Source organism: Lampetra planeri, chromosome 11 (assembly GCF_965212315.1).
Source record: "Lampetra planeri chromosome 11, kcLamPlan1.2.h2, whole genome shotgun sequence".
Lineage (NCBI taxonomy): Eukaryota > Metazoa > Chordata > Hyperoartia > Petromyzontiformes > Petromyzontidae > Lampetra > Lampetra planeri.
This window is the reverse complement of record NC_136117.1, coordinates 12,313,874-12,339,240: the sequence shown is the minus strand read 5'-3', so window position 1 is coordinate 12,339,240 and position 25,367 is coordinate 12,313,874. Positions and strand designations below refer to the sequence as shown.

The 25,367-nt window shown below is 49.9% G+C and overlaps 2 protein-coding genes across 2 annotated transcripts in view; one reads left to right on the top strand and one right to left on the bottom strand.

Annotated features, from left to right (window-relative positions):
• Positions 1–25,367, top strand: part of LOC144721330 (synapsin-2-like) — a 57,955-nt gene that overhangs the window by 9,922 nt on the left and 22,666 nt on the right. The window contains exons 3-6 of the mRNA XM_078598868.1: positions 6,763–6,820; positions 10,119–10,210; positions 13,420–13,576; positions 14,126–14,215. Coding sequence (XP_078454994.1) covers positions 6,763–6,820; positions 10,119–10,210; positions 13,420–13,576; positions 14,126–14,215 — 397 coding nt within the window. The remainder of the gene's footprint in view (positions 1–6,762; positions 6,821–10,118; positions 10,211–13,419; positions 13,577–14,125; positions 14,216–25,367) is intronic.
• On the bottom strand, positions 16,706–22,592 carry LOC144721329 (metalloproteinase inhibitor 3-like). Its single transcript, XM_078598867.1, has 5 exons — positions 22,349–22,592; positions 21,413–21,522; positions 20,982–21,093; positions 20,340–20,461; positions 16,706–19,551 (listed from the first exon to the last, which is right to left on the bottom strand). The coding sequence occupies exons 1-5, from the start codon at positions 22,488–22,490 to the stop codon at positions 19,330–19,332; spliced, it is 708 nt and encodes a 235-aa protein (XP_078454993.1). The 5' UTR covers positions 22,491–22,592; the 3' UTR covers positions 16,706–19,329.

Genomic DNA, 25,367 nt, shown 5'->3' with positions numbered 1-25,367 from the left:
TAGTCGATACACATTTTGGCGATGATCGCTTTGTTTACCACCCGAAAAAGGCCTTTCGACATTTGCAGAGGTTTGCTGCTGTCAATGCCGGTGGGGGGGGGGCTAATGAGGGCCCCCTTTCGAGAGTGACACTGAAGGCCACCGAATTGATCTGCACGCCCGAGCCACGTTGTGTGGTGGGCAATGTTCAGCGTGGGATCGCGGATTCAAAGAGTCTGACAGGGGGCCCGTGACGTGAACGCCCCTAGCTTTGACGCCCCCCACCCCCCTAGAAAAAAACACCCTCGTGACCTTAATGAGTGACACAACCTTCACGTAGAAGCGTATGGAAACACACCTATTGCGCAAACATTGCTCTTAGAAACGTGGGAGAATAAACCGCACGCGTTTACGATGAATAGATCACCTTGGATTCACCAGCATATGCGCAATGCAGCCCGATGAATGTGCCAATTTCGTTTGACAAGAATAACGCCCCGGTGGTGAATTCCCACCGACCGATGTGTTAACCGTGCGTGGAGAATGCTCGCTATTGCCACGTGCTCGTGGGAATTGGAGTGCAGGGCTGTGACAAAATCACCTTGAGTCTCGCCTGCAGCGTGCGTGGATCTCGGGAGCTTGGACGGATGAGCGTCCCGCATGCTGAGTCCAGGATCTGCGCGACGTGCTAGTCAGTGCACATGCATTCCTTTGGGCTGGACTTGTACGGTTCTGCTTTGGGATTGGGGGGTGACCATTGGTGCATCCCAGGTGTTGTAGGTGGGGGAGGGGATGTAAACCGTGAGACGGCCAGGAGATGGCAGTACAGTAATGGGCTCATTCCACCAGCATATTGACCCTCCAACACACCACCAACACGCCATTGTGCTGTACGGGGAACGAATTGGCATGTTCTGTTGATGTGAAAACCCGTACTAATTGGCTGTGTCGGGTGGTGGCGGGTTTAACGACACATTCATATTTACGCGATCTAACCCCAACAAAACCCTCTATTATGGACTTCATTGGGTATGCCTTGTGGGCCGAATCTATGCGTCTGGAGCTTTTGGGTGTTACGTCCACGTGCAAGTGAGTTGTATATGTGTACTCTGCCTTCATTGCAGAGGCTTAACGTCAATAGAATTGGTAAACGAACAAAAAAACATCATCATGCAGGACCCTCCTTGTAAACGTTTCCCGCTTCTCGAGACATATTCCCCTCCTCTGAGGAATGGCGGCGTCTTGGGGAGGCCTTCATCCAGCTGTGGATGGATCAAGGCTGACACTGATGATGATGATACACTTTACGGGTGAAACTAAACCTACCCTATGAATGCACGTTGGTTATCCTCCAGGAACATTAATCAACCTCGCGATTTGATGAATCGTCACGGGAGGAGGCCCTCATCCAGCGGTGGATTGACCGACGGGCTGGGCACACACGTCAACGTACCGATGTGGACCTAAGAGTTGTGTGGGTGCACTCGCAGGCCGTGGGACCACTGTGTGCATGAGAAACGATCGGGAGCAGGGTCCAGCTCCCCTCGATTGAAGGGGAAGGCAGGAGAGGCGTTGTGGGTGGGGTCGGGGGGACCTCTATCACAGCGATTCACCGCCAAGGAGGGCCGGAGAGAAGTTTCAGAATCGGAATCTTGATTTAGACTGCAGGTGGAGGAATCTAATGAGCGGTGAAGCCCTTTTTCACAGACGTCCAGGATGGGCGGGTCAGCAAGTTACAACGGCAAGCAATACAAGAAATGACGGAGGAGTGCAAAATAGAGGCAGTGGCAACGAGTCACTAAATATTAATAATAAATAAATGATCTATTCTAGAAGTCAGATTTATCAAGATTGGGCAAGGCAGCAAAAACAACAAGACGGCCCAAGGCCACGCCAAGATAACACAAAATGGAACATGAAACTATCGATACACGCAGGTAATTGTCACATTTGTCTGCATCCAGCACTAATCATCTGCTTCAGGTTCTTTTTTTGAAGGAAGATTTCTACGATGATGGTGCCAGGGCCCACCCTCCGAATCCCTCGAGCGCCAATCCGTGATCGGGAGGCCTGTCCACGTGGCAGCATCACACGCTACTCTTCCGCTGAAAAATGCGAGGGGTGCCGTATCGCAGCGTGAGCTTTATTACCACAGACCCCACTGCGCTTATCACGGATTAATGCGGGCGCGGGCGATTGCCGTGTCGTTGTCGCTGACGCACGTGAGCGGCCTGGTGATCTGAACGCAGGGGAGCGTGGCTTAAGAGGCCCGGATGAAGGGTGGGTGGGTGGGTGGTGGAGGAAGGGCGGAGGAGCTGAGAGGTTTGGAGAAAAGAAGAAGAAAAAACGATAAGAAAAAATGTCCCAGAAATTTCTGAAACGCTCCATAATCAATGGCTGCACATGTACGCCCTGCGGCAGAGATGCGGAACGTTCCATTTATTTATTGTAGGGGTGCATTGTTTTGTTTGTTGCAGTTGTATTTTAATTTGGCAATTGCCGTACTACACCTCTGGCAGAGTCGGATTTTCGTATCACCGCCCCCCGGGACACCAGGACAGAACAGACACCCCCTCCCTCGCTCCAACTCGGCAGGGTTAATGTTTGTCATTTGGAGAACGTTGTTGTTGGGTGACATGAAAACAGCCTAATAAAACATAAGTTAACGAAGGTAGTATTAATTACATTGCTCACATTAAAATTAATTTTTAAAATATATATTTTTTTTCCATCGGCCCCTCTGGAGTTTTAGGCCCTGGAAAAATATCCCGATGATTGCCATTCTACCGCGTAAAGTCTGGCGATAACCGCGGGGTACGCTGCTCATTATGACCCTGATCAAGGACGTCTAGTGAGGGGTGGAGTGGCTCACCCTGGCCATGCTAAAGCAGCGCAGCTTTTAGCTTCGGGCCTGTCTGTCTGTGTATGTAAGATGACAGCTCCCCGCTCATTGCCGAAGCGATGCACGCCTGTCACCAATGACCCGCCATGACCACACTCGGGTGATGTTGCTTGGGGTGGTGGCGAGAGGTCGTGGGTTCGATCCAGACCCTGACGCCTGTGTCATTTGGAGTTTGCGTGTGCTCCTCGTGGTCACGTGGATTTTTCTCTGGCTCCTCCGGTGTTTCCCTTCACATTTAGAATCCACGTGCGTTCAGAGTATTCGGCTGCTATAAATGTCCACGTGGTAAGCCAACTTTGTTGAGCTATCGTTTGTGGCCGGGTCGCTTCTGAAAAAGAGCTACAGAGCTCAGTGGGACTTACCTGGTAAAAAAATTAAGTTGGGTTTATCTTAATCTTGCCGTTTAACGAGCTCGGGCTGAGATTTTCAGATCGCGGGCCCAGTCACGTGGGTCAACGCGATGTCGAAACCAACTCGAGGACAAACAACCACCTCGAATTCAACGACTTCAAACCAGAACGATAAATGCATTTAATGTCCACGGCACTATGAGACGGCACTGCGCATTTAGAGATGTTTTAGCGCAGATATTTCGTTTCGTAAATGGAAATGTACATTACATTACAAGCGTGCCTCTCTTCTGATGCACAGTGCATGTTTCAAATTACCACACTGAGGTTGAGAAACAGCAGGGGCTGTCTATCATTAGTGGTGGCTTTAATTGCGTGTATTTCATCAGCACAGATATATATAACAAAGCAACATCATACAGTGGTGACTCAAAAAACTGCCGTACCCTATTTTCACATCTCTTTCATGATGCAAACGGTGCAGCGCAAATTGACCACCGCCTAAAATGAACCTTATATCGGTACCCCGGGGTCCCATAGTACCCCGGCTCTCGCATCATGTCCGTGATGCAGTCATTTTTGTCTGTTGATGGTCGGCGATGCAGCAATCGACTCATTTCGACGAGATGTACACGATGCACCGCTACGGTGCGTACGAGCCTTCAGGGTTTCAGCGCAATCGTCCTCGCTGTGTTTCGACATCGCGGAGTAGCACTGATGTCGGATTGATTGGTACCCCAGTCGCGGAGTGAAGTACACCCCTGGAAAAAAAAAGTGTCCCAGAAATAAAGTATTTAATTGCCTTGGCCATTTTGTATCATTTGGTACCCCGGGGTACCGCCAGGATCATTTAACGGGCAAGCTGGTCGAAAACCTTGAAACTAAACTAAAACGAAACAAATGTTTTCGTATTTTTCTAGGAAAGGCCCATTGAGCTATATAGATATATTTTTAGAAGCGATCTGGCCACAAATGACAGCTCAACGAAGTGGCTTATCACGTGGAAATGTTTAGCGGCAAAATGATCTCAATGCATTTTCTAAACGTGGAGGGAGACACCGGAGGACTCGGAGAAGAATCCATGCGAGCACGGGGAGAACAAGCAGTCTGAAAATATTGAGGCGTCAGGGTCGGAATCGAACCCACGGCTTCCATGTATACCTGGCGAGGTAGTTAACATCTCGTCACCAGGGCGCCGATGACGACGGCGGTTTAAAATTGGCCGAAACGCCGGGGTGGGCCCCGAACAGGCCGGCCGTATGCGAAACCTTCCCCACCCTGTTTACGCATTTGGGTGGACAGATGCCGATGCTTGCGGGCATTTGATTCCTTGCCGCTGCGTTATCAGTCCCTCCGACCTGGGCAGCCCCCCCCCATCTCATGCCACGCGTGCTCCCCCACCCCGAGCGACGATTGGGCAGTCCGGTTCGACAGCAGGACCCTCCCATGTGGCCTGGGGAGGAGGAGGGGGGGGCTCAGATTGTACGCATTGTTTATTTATTTACTTACTTACACGGACCCACCACCGCCGCCGCTGTTGCCCGTGACTCATGCGCGCCTGGCGCCATTTCCGCAGCCTCTGAGGATGCCGAGCGGGTTGCGCAACTCGCTGCTGCGTTACGCGGGTCACGCGTCTCGTGCGCACACGTGGCAGGCGTGCGGCGACGGCACGCCGAGTCGCTTAACGCACGAGCGAGAGAGAGGGGGGGGGGGTGCAAACAGAAACTGAATTATTAATGGGACTTTTTTTTGCAGTATCCAAAATGATGAAGAAATAAGAATAGGTTTTTTTTTTTTAATCTTGACTTAAAGCTTTCGTCGCTGCAGGAATTTATATATGTATTGGGTCTTTCGGTGAAGTCACGTAGATAGGTTCAAAGAAATAACAAAAGACTCACATAATATGAATAGGTTTTTACCCTTTATGGCAAATAAAACAAGAGGTGTTGAGATGTTCACACACCAAACGGATACATTTTTGGCAAGGCATCACGTTACGACATTAACCACACACGGTACTTGTGGCAAAACATGCGAACAAACACTCTCCGATAACAATCAATGTCTGCATTATCGTGGAAACACACCAGAGACAACCTTTTTTCATGGCCTAGTCTCACCAGTGTTAGATCAGAGAACGCCTGAAGGCAAGCAGTACAAAGACAACGCAGGTATCAGAGCACTTATAGCTCGGGACGAGCAGTTGTTCAGAAACTCAATCGCCGTCGCTTGATTCACCTTCCGTTTGGCTCCGTCACGGAGATTAAAACGCGCGCTCGGCCTGTCGCGAAACGATGCCGTTCCATCGCTGGCAGGCTCCCACGGGGTCTGGGTGAGCTGGTGTGATGTGCCCTGATACCTGCTTTTATAGAAGGGGCGATATTGGCGCGTCGAATGAAGGTTGATTGATTGATGGGGGAAAACACTGAGGAAGAAAAGTCGTGCGTTTGCTGGAATTTTCTAGCAAACGCTTTGCAACGTGCTTTTGTCCCCGGCAGTATTCAATTAAGTGTATTGTATTCGTCACACGGATGGTTACGATTTGCCAGCTGCCCGGTTGTTGTGCAAGAGAGATGCGTAGTGATGCTACGAGCTACGGCAGCAGCGACAAAACTAAAACGTGAATATTGCAGAGAGCGAGTACTTCGTACTCAATGAATATTGCACAGCTGACACACGATGTATCTAACGGTCGCAAGTAAGCGATATATTTTATTTCGATTTAAAGCTTTCGTGACTGCAGGGATTCATCTTCTTGGTTATTTCGGTAAAGTCACGTAGAATGGAAATAATAAAATAATAAAAATAAAACATAATAAAATAATTCTCACGACGTTTCGGCCACAACGCAAGCAGTCGTCCTCAGGTGGACAGCAGGTATGTCGAGGAGACAGAGTCTAAATGTCTGAACAGAGTCTGAAATTTCAGACTCTGTCTCCTCGACAGACCTGCTCTCCACCTGATGACGGCTGCTTGCGTTGTGGCCGAAACGTCGTGAGAATTATTTTATTATGTTTTATTTTTATTATTTTATTATTTCCATTCTACGTGACTTCACCGAAAGAACCAAGAAGACGATATATTTTAGTTTAACAGTGACATAAACACACGAAGATAAAACGAAGAGGGATAATGACATTGCAAGCACCGCGACGAAGTTACGTCACGTGCACGTGACCTAGTGGCAAGGGCAGGAGAGGCTGAGAAGATGCTTCAACATCTTTTTGTGGCACCTTTTCGTGATATTTTTTTATAGTGCGATTTTTCCGGGTTTTGGGCAACAATTTATTACATTTGACCAATTTTCTCTCAAAGTAAGTCCGTAACAGCAACGCAACTTTACTCTAAGGTTTGATTCATGCTGGATCACGTTTGCGTGCTCCACCCTGTTACAGACACGTGGACAGATGGAGCTAATGGATGGTTCCAAACCATTCAAAGGTCAAGATAAAGTCTGACCCCCTGGGCTGTGGAAAGGGGATTGCTCTGGGTGAAGTGATGGACGAGCGGTGTGTTCTTGTTGTTCTGCAGGGCCAAGTTCTTCCGGGGCAAAAAGGTTCTCGGGGAGTACGACGTGAAGGTAGAACAGGTGAGTGGCAGATGCTGCAGGATTTTCTCCCGCACATGCATTCCATTCTCATCTGCCGTGGAGATATTTGGTTATAATTTTTTTGGGGGGGGGTTTTCTCTCCCAAATGTTTATGCCGTTTTTTTCTATTATCACCATCATGCCGTGAGACGAATGAATGCAAACTCATAATTGTCGCAGAGAAGTGCATCGTCCCACATGTCAGATAATTATCTAACGGAAGTAGCTTTTTCAGAACTCCTTTAGAGATCTCTGCAAGTAACCACCCCCTTCTCCACACACTGTGGGACCGCTACACTTTCTCGCACACCCTGCTATATAGACAGGCTCGTCTTACTGAAATGTTTAAATATCAGAGCTGAAATCAAATTCGCTGGCCAAACTTAACGTGATGACATTTATTTTGCAGTCAATGGTGACCTGCCTGTGACCATCATCTCACTGAGAACCCGCTCACTGGCAGAAAAACAGTTAGGCTAAAACCCAGATTATATTTATAGTCCGGATTCTCAGTGACCCCAGCTCAGCGCTCTGACCTCTAGGCCACCCGGCCAGCCAGCCACCTCATACTGTGGTGGTTTCACTTAAAAAAAACACCATTTAAAAAAACCACCAGACCCCTAACGTGGAAGCAATTTCGTTATTTCACAAGCAAGCGTCCAATTACGCTCGGCCGGCCTCCACTGACCTAGTGCACGAGTTCCTTATTTTTGTTTTTATTTGCCTCCGAAGCCCGCGTCGGATCTTATTGTGCACGCTCCATCGCACCGCCATTAGCGCCGATGCATCCGCCGCAAATGACATGCACACTGTACCCCTACAGCCGTGTGCATCGTTCCGCTGTCGGATGCAGCAACAGCAGCAGCAGCGGCGCCTCTTGCCGCTGCAAAACGCTGGCGGAGGAAACACAAATCAATGGAAACCTTTTTTTGCGTCCAAAAAAATTGATAAAACCTCAACATTGCAACCATAAATCTGGGGTTTGCTCGGCCACTCACGTTCAGGACATATCTGACGCCATTTAATTCGAGGCGAGACGCTGCCACTGCAGCGGTGTCAAGGTCGTCGTCCTCGCCTTGCGATCCAGAGGCCGGCGATTCCATTCGATCTCCTGGCGCGGCAGCTAAAACAACTGCGGCTACAGCAGGGTACACGGGAACACCGTAGCTCGCCGTACAGCAGCTCGCGTGCGGGTGGGGTAACGTGTGCGTTACCCTCACCTTCTGGCGAGAGCGTGGAAGACTACTTCCACTCTAGCGGACGCCCTTTACAATAAAACAATTTCTGTGGTCCGTGTGCTGCTGCCGCTGCCTGAATGTCAGCTGCTTATGAGGATGCTGTTAATATATTGTTTTCTTTACATTCCTCGTACGCGTCTCGATAATGAATTCAAAGCTTATTCCGTCACCCGCTTAGCAAACGCGCTTTGCAGTTGACCCGGGTGACCTTGGCAGGTCGTGGAATTTGATGTGCATTTTGATTTGTTTCAAAGTATCCAAAGATAGCTGTGCACCTTTATTAAACAGAACATTCCCGATCGGCGAATGTATGGCCGCGAAATACTCCTAATCATAATTCGCTACGTTCAGCCATTTGTTAATCCACCACAAGATGAAGGCCTCCCGCACGCCACACATCAAACCATACTTCACCACGCCGGTCAGTTCAGGAAGGTTGAAGGGAGGGTGTCACAGGAATCATCGACGATGCCGATGTCATATGGAGCAGTGGGAACATCTTCAAGAGCACACGACGTTGGGTTTGAGAGACGTGACAGTGGACCGATACGGAACGTCACTCGTCACTGATGCGATCCATGACCGGGCATCAAACTCATATTCCAAAAAATATATATATAATGGGGACATTGTAAGCCTCCAAAAATGGACGCCGTGCTCAACCTGAAATCATCTAAAACAGCCCTGCGGCTCTGCACTGCCGCCCCGGATGCACCAAACTTTGTCCCCCGCCCTTGCAAGACCATCGCAAGGCGGTGGCGCCAGCTGCTCGCGCTAGATACCGCTTTGACATTCGGCTCTCGGGCGAGGCAAACACTCTGCCACTCCAGCAAACGCCGCCGGAAGGTGGGGAATAGCGTCAAGCGATCGCTCACTCGCGCTCGGCGTGAAGTGGACGAGCGTGTCGCCCTGCGGTATTATTTGCGAGCGTCAAACTCATGGAGGGGGGGGGGGGTGCCCAGACAATGAGACGATGGCGCTGTGCGGTCAAGGGACCTACCGCTGATGGAGACCAAAGCGAGCGGGCACTCCTCTGGTGGAAATGAGCCCGAAGAAATTGACGCAAACACATTTTTTCTTTCGCCCCGTGCGAAGACGCGAGGCGCGCGGCGTTCGCGAAGGGGGACGAACGGCGCAATTCCCCCGGCCCTGTTTGAGCTGAAAATCCGGGTCACGGGTCACATCAGTGGCGGGTGTATGTCTTGAACCGGCCCTGGTTACTTCCCCTTTCCCAACGCTTCGTGTTTTAATCCCGGGGTTGTTGGTAAATTCGCAGGCTGCACATTTAATTTCCAATCGGCGATGTCATGGCAATCGCTTAGAAATGACCCACAAACGAGATGAACTTGTCACATCTCGGCTCCGCTGACTGGGTACTGGAGGGGTAATATTATTTGACCTGGCAGCGGCGGCGCTGTGTTTCTAATTTAATCGCGCTCAGTCTCTTCTGCCACCGTTGGGCACTCTCGCAGTGGCGGACGCGGTTGAAGTGCGTGTTCATAATAATGAGCAGGCCGCTAAAAAAATCTGCAAAGTCCCATTTGGCCCTCATTAAACCAAAGGTTCTCAACCCCCCCCCCCCCCCCCCACTGCCTTACATCCTATCACAGGCGTCAGTTGCGAAGTTTCAGTTTTTAAAGATATCTCACGGCACACTGTTTAAAAATCCCGTTCATCCCGCGATAAGGAAAAGGAATCCCTCCACGTGCGTTTGAACCCCGGTCCGGCCACCCGCTGCGCTATGAACCCGACAACACGAGTGTGATTCCCGCTCATGGCCAACACCAGTGACGATTACCTGAACCGGTCCTGGGCCTCCCCTAGGACGACTCAGCCTCAAATGAGTACCTGGTGCGATGCGTCAACATCGCCACTCAGGAAACAGACAAAGGCGGCCAGGCAAGGTGCTGGCCTCCCACCCCCTCGTGTGCCCGTGCCGGCCTTCGTGGGTGCTGCTCGCTAACAGCACTTGCCCCAGCAGTTTGTTAAGGCTACACGGAGAGGAGGGGAGGGGTGGAGGATCGTTGTCTGTGTGTGTGTTCCGTCTCCCGTGCGACCAGGCCGAGTTCTCCGAGTTGAACCTGGCGGCCTATGTGGACGGGGGCTGCACCGTAGACATGCAGCTCTACCGCAGCGGCACCAAGGTCGTGAGGTAAGAGCGGGGCAGCGGAGGGCAGACTTTCACAGCCACACGCGCAACCCTTTTATCAACCCATTCGCACGTCATGAAGATGGGGCCATTGCCCGAAACGTCGCCCGTTATATATTTTGCATTCCGTAAGGCGGCAGTGTTATGTGCGTATGTAGAACTTCTTCTTTCGCACCGTACGTAGCCAACCGTGCTAATTGACGAATGGCCCATGTGCCTCATCAGAGTCAGGCCTTTCTGTTAAATGCTGCCGGGTAGTTCAGTGCCATGAACGTTACGTAGATCAGGTTATCTTTTCTGCTGCTACTGCTGCTGTTGCTGCTGTTGTCTGTTGTTATCAGCTGGCCAAGCTGCCCTTGGGAACGAGCGGTTTCGCTCGATGGGCTTCACCTGCAAAATACATTTCTGGTTCTGAAACACATTTGACAACAAAAAAACTAACTAACCCACAAATTAAATTGTCTTTAAACATCTGGCACATCGTGGCCTCGTCGAGGATCTTTGATGTTTAAAACGGGCCTTTTGTTTACATTAAGGGGGTTTTGTATTTTCGTAAATGGGGAAGTTGCCTTCAATTTTGCGTGTTACCAGCAAACGACTTGCACAACAGTTCTCTTGCAACTCTCCGTCATATCATATTCCACTTCACTTTTTATGACACTGTTGCACAACTTCTTCTGCTCGCCACTGCGGTCTAAAGATTAGTGCATGTGACCCGCAATCCAGAACACCTCGGGTTTTAATATTTCGCAATTTCCAACAACACCGCCGGCGGCACCACCGCCACCACCACACGCTGCCTCTCTTTGTCTCGGATTGAAAGTGATTCACACAGGCTCCACAGCCTTAGGGGTGAGCGATCACGGTGTGGCTGCCCAGGTCACGAAGCTGCGAGGACTGAGCAGACTAATTGGTAAATGCGGTGGCTCTCGTCATGAGGACCGGGCGAAGAGAGGCTCGGAGTGCACTGCCCCACTACCCAGCGCCTTGCTTTCAATGGTCACCAATTTTAATTGCTCACCCTGAGAGTCCCATTTTGCGACTGAGGTCAAGCATAGACACACTCATCAGAAGCCTTGATTTATCCACTGCTGGATGAAGACCCCCCCCCCCAAACCAATGCTATTGTTGCAGATCTTGCGATGTAGCAATCCACCTAGACCAGGGGTCGACAACCTGCGGCTCCGAGGCCGCGTGCGGCTCTTCAAGTGACTGCTTCGTGATGTGGGGAGTGGTAGTGGAAGTGTTAATGGTAAGGGCGCTGCGCTACGAACCCGGCGACCCGAGTTCGATTCCCGCTCACGGACAACACCGGCGACGATTATATCTGAACCGTTCCTAGGTCGACTCAGCCTCAAATAAGTGCCTGGTGCGGTGTGTGTATACATCGCCACTAGGGAGACAAAGGCAGCCGGTCCTCAGCCTGTTAAGGCTATACGGGGTATCTTTGTCTTTGTCTTGCTTTGTCACGTTGTCTATTAAGAGTCGCCGCCTCGTGTTCACCACGTGGTGCATTGCAGCTCTTGAAATATTGAGAAGTTTTTTTTTTTTGCCGAATTCTAACAAAATGAATCTTTTACACCATTGGAACCTCATTTGCCAGTAAAAAAATATGATACTTGGTTTTTTTACAAGGAGTCATGTTTGCATAGACCACAATACCTGCAGTCATAATGCAAACAAAAAACACAACTCTGATAATGTGCACTGTCCTTGAAGTTGATTGGTCCACACCCGAGACAGCTTTCCTTAGAGCCTAGTCTCACATGGGTTGGACCAGATGACGCCAAAAGGCGCACAACTCAAAGACAAAGCACCATCAGAGTATGAGAGCTCGGGGTAAGCATTTACACCATTGGAACCTCATTTGCCAGTAAAAAATATGATAATTGGTGTTTTTACCCTTCTATCTGGCAACAAAACTGACACCTTTTTTACAAGGAGTCAGTTTTGTTGTCAGATAGAAGGGTAAAAAAACAATTATCAAAATGAATATTCTTGTTATTTTGGTTTGCCGACCTCTGACCTGGCTCCTGCACACGAGCTGACCACAACACTCCATCTCCACGTTGTTAGTTTTGACCATCGGTCATCATCCCTTTCTAGCAACATATCCTATCCAAGCCCACTTCATTTTCTTAATTTCAATATGATGTCTATAATCGGCATTCGTTATCTGCAGTGGAGTGAATTGTAGGGTTGCAATGATTTCTCCCCCTCATATTAGATTAATGGTCACTAATTAGGGTCGATTCAACATTATTATAATTATCATTCTTGTATGTATATATATATTTATATATTTATTTTTTAGGTTATATTGTGGCTGGACTGGTCATGTGGACCCATTACGAGCGACATTCACGATTCGAGAACCTTCGATTCTTAAACAGACACACAAGTCGACGCATTTATCACGAGTTTAGGTGTCAGTATTTATCAAATAACCTAGGATGGAATGCGCATTATAAATTTGAATTATTATTCGATCACACCCCTCGTATATGGTACATTTTTTATACCGTCTTTATGGCCTGGTTCTCCTCACGTGACCAGCCCTGTAGCATGACCTGGTTTAAAGAGGGGCGACTTACAAAATCTCAAGGAGGGGGTGGGGGGGAGCACGACACAGCCAGATCGTGAAAAAACGTTCAGCAAATGTAACAACGCGAAATGGAATGAGTACCAATAGAATCTGCGTTCGTCCATCGTGCATTCTGCACACACTTTCACACACTGTGTGTACGGGGAAGGGTGGACGAAAGTTCACCACCGGTGTTGAGCATTATATCAAACAATCTCATGATGCGTTGCCGTGAGGGATTATGGGTAAAATAATATTTATGCATATCTCTGTTTTGTCTCTCCACCTGCATGTAAAAAAATATTTTTTTATTGAGTCAGCCTATTGGCTTTCCAGAACAATACTATCCAGAAAAATTTGCCTGACCAAATTTTGGACTGGTTTGAACCATCTGGGTCTCACCAGCAGGCAGGCTAGTTAAACAAATTCTGCAGATGTTTTTTAGCAAGAGCTCACCCATCGAAACTATGGGCCCCTATTCAATACAAAAAGCAATATTGTATACAAACTCATGAATAACACCCCATTATATATTAAATCCTTACAAAATGTACACGCGAAAACACGGGAATTGAGAACTGAAACGCATTCGGGTCGAACGCGTCTGTGGTCGTGTTTGCGCGTCCAGGTCGCTGAAGCCAGACTTTGTGCTCGTCCGTCAGCCGGCCTACAGCATGGCGGGCAGCCAAGACTACCGCAGCATCGTCATCGGCCTCCAGTACGGTGGCGTGCCCACCCTCAACTCCCTGCACTCCGTCTACAACTTCTGCAGCAAGCCCTGGGTGGTGAGCTGGCCGCGCACGCCTGCATGTGACCGGCCGCCCGCCGACCCTCCAGGGATCTCTCACTGATCGCAAAGATTTCCGACAGATGCCGAATCCCGTGCCCTACATCGCGCTGCGACTCTCCAAATAAAATTAACGCTGAGCCGCTCGCTGCGTTCCGAGATTCGGCGGTCGAGCGGGAACCCGCGCCCTGCATCCTGCAGACGTCGCAGCGCGACTCACGACCTCCTCTTGATACCAAGATCCAGGATGGTCATCGTGTCTATGTGCCGCTTCTCGGTGGCAGCCCCAACAGTCTGGAACGATATCCCTCTGCACATTCGCAGCATCACCTCAATCGCCTCCTTCAAGAGAGACTTAAAAACTCACCTCTACAATCACGCTTTCGAGCGACTCTGAGCTTGGCTCCGCGCCTCTGAGTTGCGGCCACTACGTCTACAAATTTGCGCGCGTTATAAATTTAACTATTATTATTATTATAACAACACACGATGGGAAGCATTTACAGGGCGCGCGTCGTTTTTTCTGTCTCCCTCGTTTTCATTGCAGTTCTCCCAGCTGATTCGTATCCAGAAGAGCCTCGGTGCAGAGAAGTTCCCCCTCATCGAGCAGACGTACTTCCCCAACCACCGTGAGATGGTGAGTGTCGCCTCCTGCCGTGAAGGCCAAAGATGACGAACTTGTGGTGTCCGCCACTCCGCAGGCGGGGGAGTTGATCGGCACCGATTGTACGCTGGTGTCGCGGTTGATGAGTGAGGAGCCAGTAGCCTCATGGGGAAGTAAGTGAGCAAAACTCAGTTTTGCACATATTTTTTGGGGTCTTTCGGTAAAGTCACATAGATTGGTTCATTTTCAGATTTTTTTAACCTACCTATGTGACTTCACCGAAAGACCCCAAAATTTGTTTTATTCCTGCAGTCACGAAAGCTTTAAGTCAGTTGTATATATAGCGCCATTGACAACAAGGACTCACAGCGCTTTACAACACAATTTCAGTAAAAAAAACCTTTACATTAAAACTAAGAGGAAAACAACCCCTACACAGAGGGATATACAAGAGAAAATGAACGTGTTTTCAGATGAGCCTTAAAAACCTGGACGGACAGAAGGTCCCTAACGAACTGGGGCAAGGCAAACCACAAGCGAGGTGCCTGAACGCTCCATCACACACTGCCGGAGAATATCGGAAGCAGGCAGTGGCGTTACTGTGCGCTCCGTGGTTCGATGTTGCCGACCTCCACTGTAGGCTGCTTTTAAGAGTCCACCCGCTGCTGGATAAAGGCCTCACCTTCAAACTTAATTTGGAGCTTTCGTGACTGCGGGAATTATTCTTTGGTTCTTTCGGTAAAGTCACGTATAAAGATAAAATAAAAAAAATGCTAGTATTTAATTTAATTTATTATTTTATCTTTATACGTGACTTTACCGAAAGAACCAAAGAATAAGGCCTCACCTTGCCATTTCAGTCATGGGGGCTGTTCGTACGTATGCTTGTTGAACTTCTTTCGCACCCTACGTAGCCAACCGTGCTAATCGGAGGCGTGAAAGTTTGTTGACGCTTGTCCGCGCTGACGAGTCTGCGTTAGCGAAGGCAGGGGCCCGGGTTACCCGAGGGGATATCACTCGCCACCGATGGTAGCCGCGTCCGGGTAACCTCACTCAGATTGCAGGGTTCGTGGCGTGGCTTGATAACCGCTGCACCACCGCTCCACCCCACTGTCATATCCAAAGCACAGCGGCAAGTAAGAATTCTTTCACAACCTCTAAAATACTGGTAGGGGGCGGGAGGCTGTTGGGAGTGTTTTTTTGTAATATCCATATGTGCGTTTTTTTGACGTGCAGATACATGATACTTTTGAAAAGTGAAAACGCGAATGGGGTGAAGTAATAGGCAAGTTTCAAGTTTCATTTATTAGGTATAGCCCTGTGAGCCATTCGGCTCTTGAATCGGGTGCAACCGCAACAAACAAAAAAAAACAAAAACATGAACAAGAAAACATCAGACACGGGAGTGAAGTTTGTCGAACGTGGCAGTGACGTCCGCATCGGCATTCTGCTCGCGTGTGAGGCCTCTCGAAAGAAAGAGCGTGTCAGAAGATGTGTTTTTGTTTTCGTGCTCCCTGAGAGCAATTTTAAACTTCGTCGCCCAAGAAGGCATAGCACTGGCTCGATAACACTCGCACACATTCGAATGTATAAAGGCCTCGAGCGAGGAACACGGGGAAATAAGACAAACATCTCCGCTTTAACTACGTTAGCCCGGGTCTGCCTTCTCAAAAAGGCTCATCCATCGACTCGGAGCGCAGCGATTCGCCTTCTCCCAGCGGTTCGGCGAATCGACGACGCGAGTCAACAATTGTTTCCTTTCCCCATCGTGTGTGGTTTTTTTTATTTGTGTGCCTTGCATGGAACTGTTTTGTTCGCTCACGTTAGCCGATAAGTGTTGCATCGGCACAGCAGGGTCAAGGTGCGGCCCTGAAATGTCTTGCTCGCCGCCGGCAGAAGGACCTCCGCTTCGAGGGAGCTCTGAGAAGGGCCACTCTCCCGCGCTGGGCAGATGTCTCGGTAGATGTGGCAGTAGCCACATTTTGCAAAATGTGGTGGTGTGCCCCGCTTACCCTGCTGGGTGGACTAGCAGAGGTGGTTGGAGGGGGTTTAAATAAACTTCCACCGTTGTTTCAAATACATAAAGATAATATAAAGTAAATGTAAATAAATGCGGACTTGATGCGTTGCAAAAGGTAGCTATTTGGCGTTTGAACATCTTAACACCTGTTTTGTTGCCAGAAAGGGTAAAAATATTATTGCTTTTAATCATTTTTGATACTGGCAATTAATGGTCCCATAGATATAAATATATCATTGGCAACGTATTAAGGCCCTTCTTTATAGGACAGGGGTATTTGTCTGAAACGTCACCGTTAATTTTGTTGTTGTTGTTTATTGTGCTTGTTCACCACTGCCGTTGCAGCGGCACCGAATGATCCGGTCAAATAAGGATCGTTTAGTTTATGTTACTATATGTAGTGTAGTCGCAATGTGTTTGCCTTCAAGATTGTTCAATTTAAATTGACGCTTACAAGATGAGTGCAACAGAGCAGCGGTAAACCAAACAGTCATCACACCATGAAAGATGCTCGTGTACATTTTATTTGTTATTTTAAAAGACAGAAAGACGTCCACAAGAGATTGAATCCATCACGTCGCCTTACCGCCCCCCTCCGTCCTTGAAAACTGTTCGTTTGGCACCACGTCAGCTCGGTGCACGAGGTATCTCTCTCTCTCTCGCTGTGCACAACCTGAGCATCGCCGTCTCTAGCTGGCAGACAACTTGTCAGAGGCACCAGCGCTGAGCTCCCACGCAACGTTCGTTGTTTTAAAAGCATCGTTTTCTTAGTCTCAGATTAGTCGATCAAAAAAACGTGTGGGATTTCTGCCAATTCTCAAGTCTGCGCATTGTGTTCAGTCGTTCTGTTAGTCTGGCGCCACCGCAGTGACCAGATGTCATCTCCCAAGCCTGGTACGCCGGAGGTCGCGGGTTTGATGTCGGACCCTGACGATGCCTGCCGTTGTGTATTTGGAGTCTGCGTGTCCATTCTGCCCCGTGGTGGTCGCTTGGATTGTACTACGGGTCCTCCAGCTTTGCCGCTAACCATATTTAGAATCGACACACGCGAGGATTATTGAGCTACTACTATAAATCCTCAATCAGGATGACGATACAAGCCGCTTGGATGGCTCTCAAGTGTGGCCAGGTCGTTTCTGAAGAAGAGTTAATAGCTCAGCGGGCTTCATCTGGTCAAATAAAATAGTTGAGTTTCGTTGACCAAATATGTTAAAAATATCGCTGACTCTTAGTTATTAAACATTGGTATGCGTGGTACATGCTTCCCCAACCCCCCAATATTTTCAAGTCAGCCAATCGGTGAACTTTTATCTCGACATATATATCCCAATAACCATATTTGGTCCCCCTAAATGCACTGCTGTCTCCAATAACAATAATGTACGTTAATTTGTCTCGTCACAGTCGGCCGTGCTTAAGTCTATGGGCCATCGTCGATTAATCTTTTTTTTGGCCACTGATTTCGCGAACGAAAAATTGATCTCGGCCAAGTTTCTCAGGTGTGACAAACATTCCAGTGAAATATACGGACGTCTTAACTATTCTCTGCTGATCGTTGGGTTATGCCTGTCACCGGGGGCGACACACTCGCACACAATCATAGCTGACGACTTGGGCGTTCCACGTAACACCTCGCCGCGTGGCAGAGTGGAGGGGGGGGGTATTTATACTCTCGACTGGCAAGCTGTCTCTCCCCAGAAAAAAAAATGCCTATTTTTATGAAAGCGTGACATTTATGCGAAAAGCTCAGAGAAATCGTTGTTTTTCTTTCCACTTTAAATCCCGGGGATCACGCGCGCTGGCTGAGTCTCGATAGCAACACTGGCTGCTACCGAGGCGATGATTACTGTTGACCCCAGGTGAGGAACCAATACTTCTTGTTTGCCCTCTGTGTCTTACCCACAATTATTTGGGTTCTGCGATGAAAACATCAATGCAGGGCGGCAGGCTTGAACTAGGTTAGGTTCGGTTTTTGTTTCTTACAAAAGCTGTGCTGTAACCCGACGTTGCAAAATAAATGGCCATCTTTGCCTGCCGCCCTAGGGAGGACATATTTGGCGAAGGGTGACGCATGACTTGAACGCTCGCCCACACAAGTCCAAACAGCCAGCACAGAGTCGCGTGTACGTGCACACTGTGCGCTCGTGTGCCCTGTGCAGTTGTCATCGCGGCGGCCACAGCGGAGCATCCAATCCCGTCCCGTCAGAGTAATCGCCGCGGCTACGCTTGCCACCTCTGATGTACAAAACACCGGGCCATATAATGGAAAGAAAAATATTTCACAACAGCAGAAGCGGGGAGAGCTGCATTTGCATGCATCGTTTTGAGTGATGTGTTAACACCCGACTGATATAAAAAAAAAAGAAATCTCCCGGAAACACTTATAGATTTCCCAAAATAGCTGCCTCAACATTGTTGTTACGTTTTTGACAAGAGGATGATCCTGGAAAAAACAGGACAGGTGCCAACCCGAGATAGGTCGTGGGGTCGGTACCCGGCGAGTGGCACCGGCAGTGGAGTTGCTCAGCTGGCTGTGCCGTTCCTTTACTGAGAGGACCAGAGGACATTTAAAGAGATCTCAGTTGTAGCTCTGTGACATCAACTGCCGCGGGCCACTCTCGAGCAGTGGGGCAATGCACTGCTTTGCGAGACACCCCGAGTGGATTCTTTATCTGAAGACATGACGGCGACAGCACGATCGAGACACAATTGGTGAAAACCTTAAATCTCTCGACTTGAAATCAAATCGCCCAGCATGCACTCGATGTGGCCAAATCTCGGAAGCCAAGCACAGTTGAGTCTGGTTAGTACTTTGATGGGAGACTGCCTGCCTGGGAACAGTAGATGCTGTCGGCTCGCGCTGCGAGTCCGCTGCCTCTGATCCGCGACGGCACAGAACGGAAAGGAAACATAGCGATCGCCCGCGAGAGACTATGGCAGCAGCTGGCGATGGCGATTCCGATGGGCGGGGGCGGCGCAGCTTCCCGCAGTCAGAGGCCTCCCCCACCCACTCTCCTCACTCGCTCTCCTCGGAACCGTCGCAAGCGTTTAGCAGCAGGCGACCGCACGAGGTGAGATGCGCGGTCACCGTGCAAGCCCCCACCCCCCACCCCCCACCACCGCATTACTACTGCAGCCGCTGCTGTGGCACGGGCTTGTTGAGTGGCTCGGCGGAGCCGCTGCCGTTGATCTTGCTCCACAGGCAGCCGTCACCCTCCGGCGCTGGCAGGCAGGCCTGGGACTTGGCCTGAGGCCCCCAGCGCCGGGCACCCTGGTAGGTGGACGAGTCGGTCCAGGCGCACTCGCGCGCCTCCGTGGGCTCGCACGGCTTTTGGTTGCATGTGGAAATCTGGTCGCACAGCGGGAGAGAGAGGCGTGTTGGTGGTGAAACGCGTCGCTGGAAGGGACGATGGTCGAGGCTAACGATGGAGTGGCGGCCAAAGGAGGAACACGTGAACGAGAGGATGCCCGCCGCAAAGACGGAGCCATGAAATCAGCTCACGTGTAGGAGCTTGATGGATTGTTGAGAGATGGCAGTGGCTTGGCGGAGGCCATCCACCGTGCAGCGGATAGATCAGGGCTGATGACGATCATGATGATGATTGTAGCTTTTACTATAGCATCTTAAGTCTCATGTACGGTGCGAAACAAGTTCAACATGCACCAGACACCGTGCATATTACCAAAGTCTGTACATTTGGTCTCGGCCTGGTCATCTGCCATCCGCTAGCCTTTTGTCTGCATGATGGGCTTTCCACACAACCAGCCCAAGGGCAGCAGGAGTAGTTGAGGACAGCAGGGGAGACAGAAGATAGGAGAGGCGGACACAGAAGTTGGCAGGCCTAGATGGCAACCGGCGAGAGTTGGCATGGCAACGTACCACGATGAATGGGGGGATGGAGAGGTGAACGCTGGAAAGCACAAGGGGCGTGTGGCCCAAAAGGCCAATGAGGGTGGATAATGGGTGAGCTCATAGGAGATTATAAATGTGTGTACGTTGAACTGCTTTCGCACCGTACGTAGCCAACCGGGCTAATCGGAGGTGCGGCATCACCAAATAATTTGTCGTAGGCATCAGTGGAATATATATAAATAAGCCTGACGACACCTGCCATTAGCTCGTAGAGGACGCCTCACCTGGCACGTGCAGCCGGAGCTGTAGATGTCGGAGAAGCCGGATTTTTGGCCGTTGGAGAGCGTGTTCCAGGGGCGGATGAAGTTGCACAGGGTCACGTAGATCATCCCGGACCAGATGCGTCCTGCCAGCAGCGATGGTGGGGAACGGGAGCCAATGATGAATAGCCAAGCAGTTAGCGGTGTGCCTGAATACACTGTCGGCTTTACGTGTACACGTACAGCTCTTTTTGTGACACATCTCAACACAGTCTTAAGAAATTGAAACTTGGCCTCCTGAAGACTCAAGATCCTGAAACTCAATCTCTTGAAGCTAAAATCTCAAAATCCTGAGACCTGGTCTCCTCGAGTCTCAAGATCTAGAGGCCCAGTGCAGCAATGCATTTTGCTGCACTGCTCGATGCTGCCGACCGCATAGCGCAGGCCACCTACGGAAACCCTGGCATGCACGGTGGTCACTCATCCCAAACAAGCGCTTTCCGGCTCGAGCTTTTGCCTCGGGCTCCCGAGATCTGCCGTGCTGAGACCGTGGGCGCATTTCACGGGTTTTGCTCACTGCTCTGGCCATACTCACGGCGAGTAAAGTCTCGCGCTGCTGTCAACCCGGGGGGGGAGAGGGGGGACGGGTATTCCTACTAGCCTCACCTGTCAAAATGTAGTGGCGTTTGTGCGGCTGGATGTCGAGAGCACAGCTTGGCTCTCCGGCGGGCGAGTAGATGTAGCCCGTTCGCGTCAGCTCCTCTTGGCCTTTGAACGTCTGCGGCAAAGCAAACAAAACAATTCAATGACACGTGAGCGTGAAGCTCCTGATGTCACCGGCTCCGCCGGTTGTTTTCCCGATTCGCCGCACCTTTTTTTTGCGTTTCCCCGTGTTGTCTGTCACGCGAATGTTGCAACCGCGGTCGGGGAAATTCGAATTGGCGCGCGTGCGCCGCGCGGCTCAAGTATTGTGATCGCTTGCGACAAGCGGGCCCTCTGACGAAACGACGCGACCTCATCGCTCCCACGTCGCGAATCTCGCGTCGTGTTTGTGTATATATATACATGTCGGTGATCGCCGCGCGCAGCCGACGTACCTTGATGACGTTCACTTTGTACCGGGTCAGCTGCGCCATGGAGCTCTCATTGTCGCCGTGGCTGACTGCCATCATTTCCGTCGTCCTTTCAAGCAGTTGCACCTTCATGGCTGCAAAGAAATTCACAACAATTCAGCGCGTGAGTGAAACACTTTTATTAGACTATTTCTATTTCATTTTAATATTTATTTATTTTTACTACGCCACGCACAGCAGAATGGGAGAGTGATTTAGAAGTCGCGAGCTATTTTGTGTTAGCGGCGAGTCAAGGAGCCGCCCCGGGAAATTCTAAAAAAATCTGCCGCACGGAGGAGAGCAATCAGCCAACGCAATCAGCAGGCTGTACGGGGCCCGCTCGCAGTAATTGGTCTCTTGTCACGAGTGGCAGTGCCTCGTTACTCTACGACATTCCCAAAATTGGTGCAAAACCATCGCCAGGGACGGAAGGAACCTCTCCGATGCGTTTTCGGCGCCGTACTGCGCGTGCCCTTCTGCAAGGGGGTGGGAGCTTGTTCAGTAACAGAACGACGGTGCAGCTCGTGCTCTTGTATGGTTGAAGGTGAACACGAGGCTGCTCCGTTGTTCCGTTACTGAAGAAGCTCCCAGCGCGCGGAGAGAAACATCGGGGCCAATCAATCCTAACGACTCGGTACTACCAAAACGTGGGCCGGAGAGCCACCACAAAAGTCACGTAGGTAAAAATTTTATTTAATAAAAGTGAAATAAAAATCACGACGAATTTTAATTTTTTACCTACGTGACTTTACCGAAAAAACCTAAGAATATGAATCCTTGCAGTCACGAAAGCTTCAAATCTAGAAGCCACCACAAAAAACCGACGCGTCAAGAAGAATAATACTAATAATAAACTCAGCATTGGCGGACGATGGATTTTTTCGACTAAATTTTTTTTTTTTACAAAGTGAAGACTCTTACCAACATCTGAGCCGCAGAAGGCTTGCTGTGGGTGTGGATCCCCGGCGCAGGAGCAAGCCTGGGACAGCGCGCACAGCCACCCAGACAACGCCACTGTCGCGACAGCCAAGGGCAGCACGACTGAATTTCGCGAAGGCAGCATTGTCGTGTCTCGTCAGCTGGAATGTCGTCGGTCTCCTGGAGGCTCTTTCCGATTGTCACACGAGCGACGCTGCTGCCAGTGGCTGTTTGAAGGCTGCCTCGCTGGCATTTATATCGGAGGGGAATGTTGTTGTTGTTTGGGTTTTTTTTCGTTGCGCCACGCCCTTCATGAGTGTCCTAAGCCACAGAACGAGGAAGTGGCAGTGAGTCGTGACGGAATGCGATAAGCGAGTGATGCAGCACTCGCTCGTCCGAACACCGTTATTTCCCAGAAATTATATTCGTGACCTGTCCGTATAAGTATGCTCGTCGCGTGAGAATATTATTTACCAGTTTCCTGCACGTAATTGCCTTATTAGTTAATTTATTAAGTTTACGTGGGTGCTTTTCTTCAGACCCAACGCGATGTTGCCTGCCAATGCTCGCGTGTGGGTGTCTTGCGAAATGGAAGCAGTTTTGGTAACTGTGAACAAGAATTGAAACGTCTAAGCCAGCCCTGTATTGCTTAATTTCAATGTATAATGAACGCAATGGCAGTACACCATTCGCCAAATCAAAACCAAGGTACTTTATTCGCATGCAACGATGTCACGATGAGTCTGAAGATATTCTGTCACTTGGGGAGCTTTGGCGCAGTTGTTGGTGCACTGCGCTATGACACCCGGCAAAACTATGAGCTTAATTTCTGGCCATGGCTAGCATCAGCGGCGAGTGATGTCAAAATCGGTCTTTTTTACGTGGGGGTGGACATCCAAGTGTATCTGGCAAAACTCAGACACAGTAGGAGTCAACACTAAAGCACCGTACAGATAGATTAATGGCTAAAACACTAACCACAGTGCTCATGCATGCATGGTTCGTGTCTCATGCTCATGATGTGCTGGACTTCAAATGATTGCGAGTGTTTGCCACCATTCTCTCTTTTTGTGTGTTCACCAATGTTTTAGCTCTTGACATTAGCACCTTCATCAGCCCTCATTTACCTACTGCTGAATGAAGTCCTCCCCCATGTCATCACCATCTCCCCCAGCGTCTGATCCCCATCGGCCATTGAGCGAAGGCCTCCACAAGGCCTCGTCAAGCTGCCATCATCTCACAGTCTCGTGACGTGACAATCTACCGAGCTCCCTGCACACAAGCTCATTTTATCGCTCCATTGCCACAGTGGATGCCCTCTCATGCCGGTTCCCTCCTGTAGCTGCCGATCAGTCATTAGTCCTGACCACCGGTCTTCATCCCTTCTTTACTTTCAGCTCGCTAACGTGTACCTGTGCAGCCATTTTTATTTTGTCAATGAACTGCTGGGGGAGAGCTTCCCTGCTACGCATTGTGGGCCCTGAGGGATATTTGACCATACCTCACCACGAACTGGTGAAGGTACAGGGAGGTGGGGGGGCATGGGAGTGCAGAACAACAATGGGATTGTGGTGCACTGCCCTCTACTTTCTGCAATGCCTACTACACCTGTGTCTCGCCCGTGGTGGTCATTGATCACCCATTCAAGTCCTCGACAGGCTCAAACCTACCTAGCCTCCGAGATATTGACGAGATCGGGAGCACTGTGGCTGATTTGTTCATAGGCTCGTGCTTATGCTACGGTTGAGATAATTTAACGACCTGGCCTGGTATGCAGGAGGTCGTGGGTTCAATCCCGACCCTGACGCCTGTATATTGGGGATTTGCATGTTCTCCCTGTGTTCATGTGGATTTTTCTCTGGGTCCTCCGGTTTTTCCCTCCACATTTAGAAACATGCGTTTAAAGTATTTGGTCTCTATAATTGTCTACATGACAAGCCAATGTGGCCTGGTCAATTCTGAAAAAAGAGCTATAAAGCTCAGAGGGCCTTACGATGTAAAAATGGTAGTTTACTCATATAATAGGCTGTAATTATCGGAGCTGACCTCGCCCCACCTACAGATTATTTATAGGTCCCTTGCTCATTTCGGTACGTGCCATAATGCATCGTTATGCCTTAGCAGTGAAAATACCAGGGTCAAGGTTCACAGGTTCGTTCGATCAACACTTGCATTTGATTAATTCCGCGTAGCTCTTACATTGCATTTCCGTGCGCCGTACGTGCAGCGGTGAGCTTATTTTGCCGGGATGGTGGCCCGGCCCCGGCAGGATGTGCGTTTGCCGCAGAGGCTCGTGGTTCGACTCCGGCAGGCCACCCTGGTTAATACTGCGGGTGCGTTAATAGTAGTAATAATAATAAGTTCCGTCTGCTTCACAGTTGCCGTTAAATATCCCACGACGCCATTCGAGAAAGAGTGGGTCATGGCCCGCCAGTGTTGTGGTCCACGTTTTGCCAAATTTAGAAAAATTACACCGGAAAATTGCCCAATTGGGAATTACACGTGTCGGCAATCATTGCCCCCTACCCGCAGATCAATGCCCACTTGTAGGCCGGCGCTGCGTTCAACGCGTGCTGCACAGGGACAGCCGCCACTGGGGGGGGGGTGGGGGGGTCCCCTTCTAATGGTTCAGATGAGACATGATGTAAAGTGGTTTTGAGTTGCAGAGGCATTTAAGTGCCGTATAATGCAAATGATTATTCTGAGGTTATAGCGCGGATCGAGAGGATTTTTTTTCTTTCCTCCCAAAAAACATGCAGCCGCATCTACGTCGCTGGGGTATGCTGCCGTGGTGTTGCGGTCAGCACACTGCACGTGCGACCCACATGTCACCGGTTCGACCTCCCGCCGTGACAGTTGAAAGAATGAAGCGTGTTCCTTCGATCCTCCTGCCTCTGTCCACCGAGCAGTAGAATCCAAATCAGCCTCTTCTTTGAGACTCGAGGAATCTGATGATCTCTGAATCTCTCTTTCACAGATGTCCAGTAAAAACTGAAATTGGTGCGCCACAGTAGAAATGGGT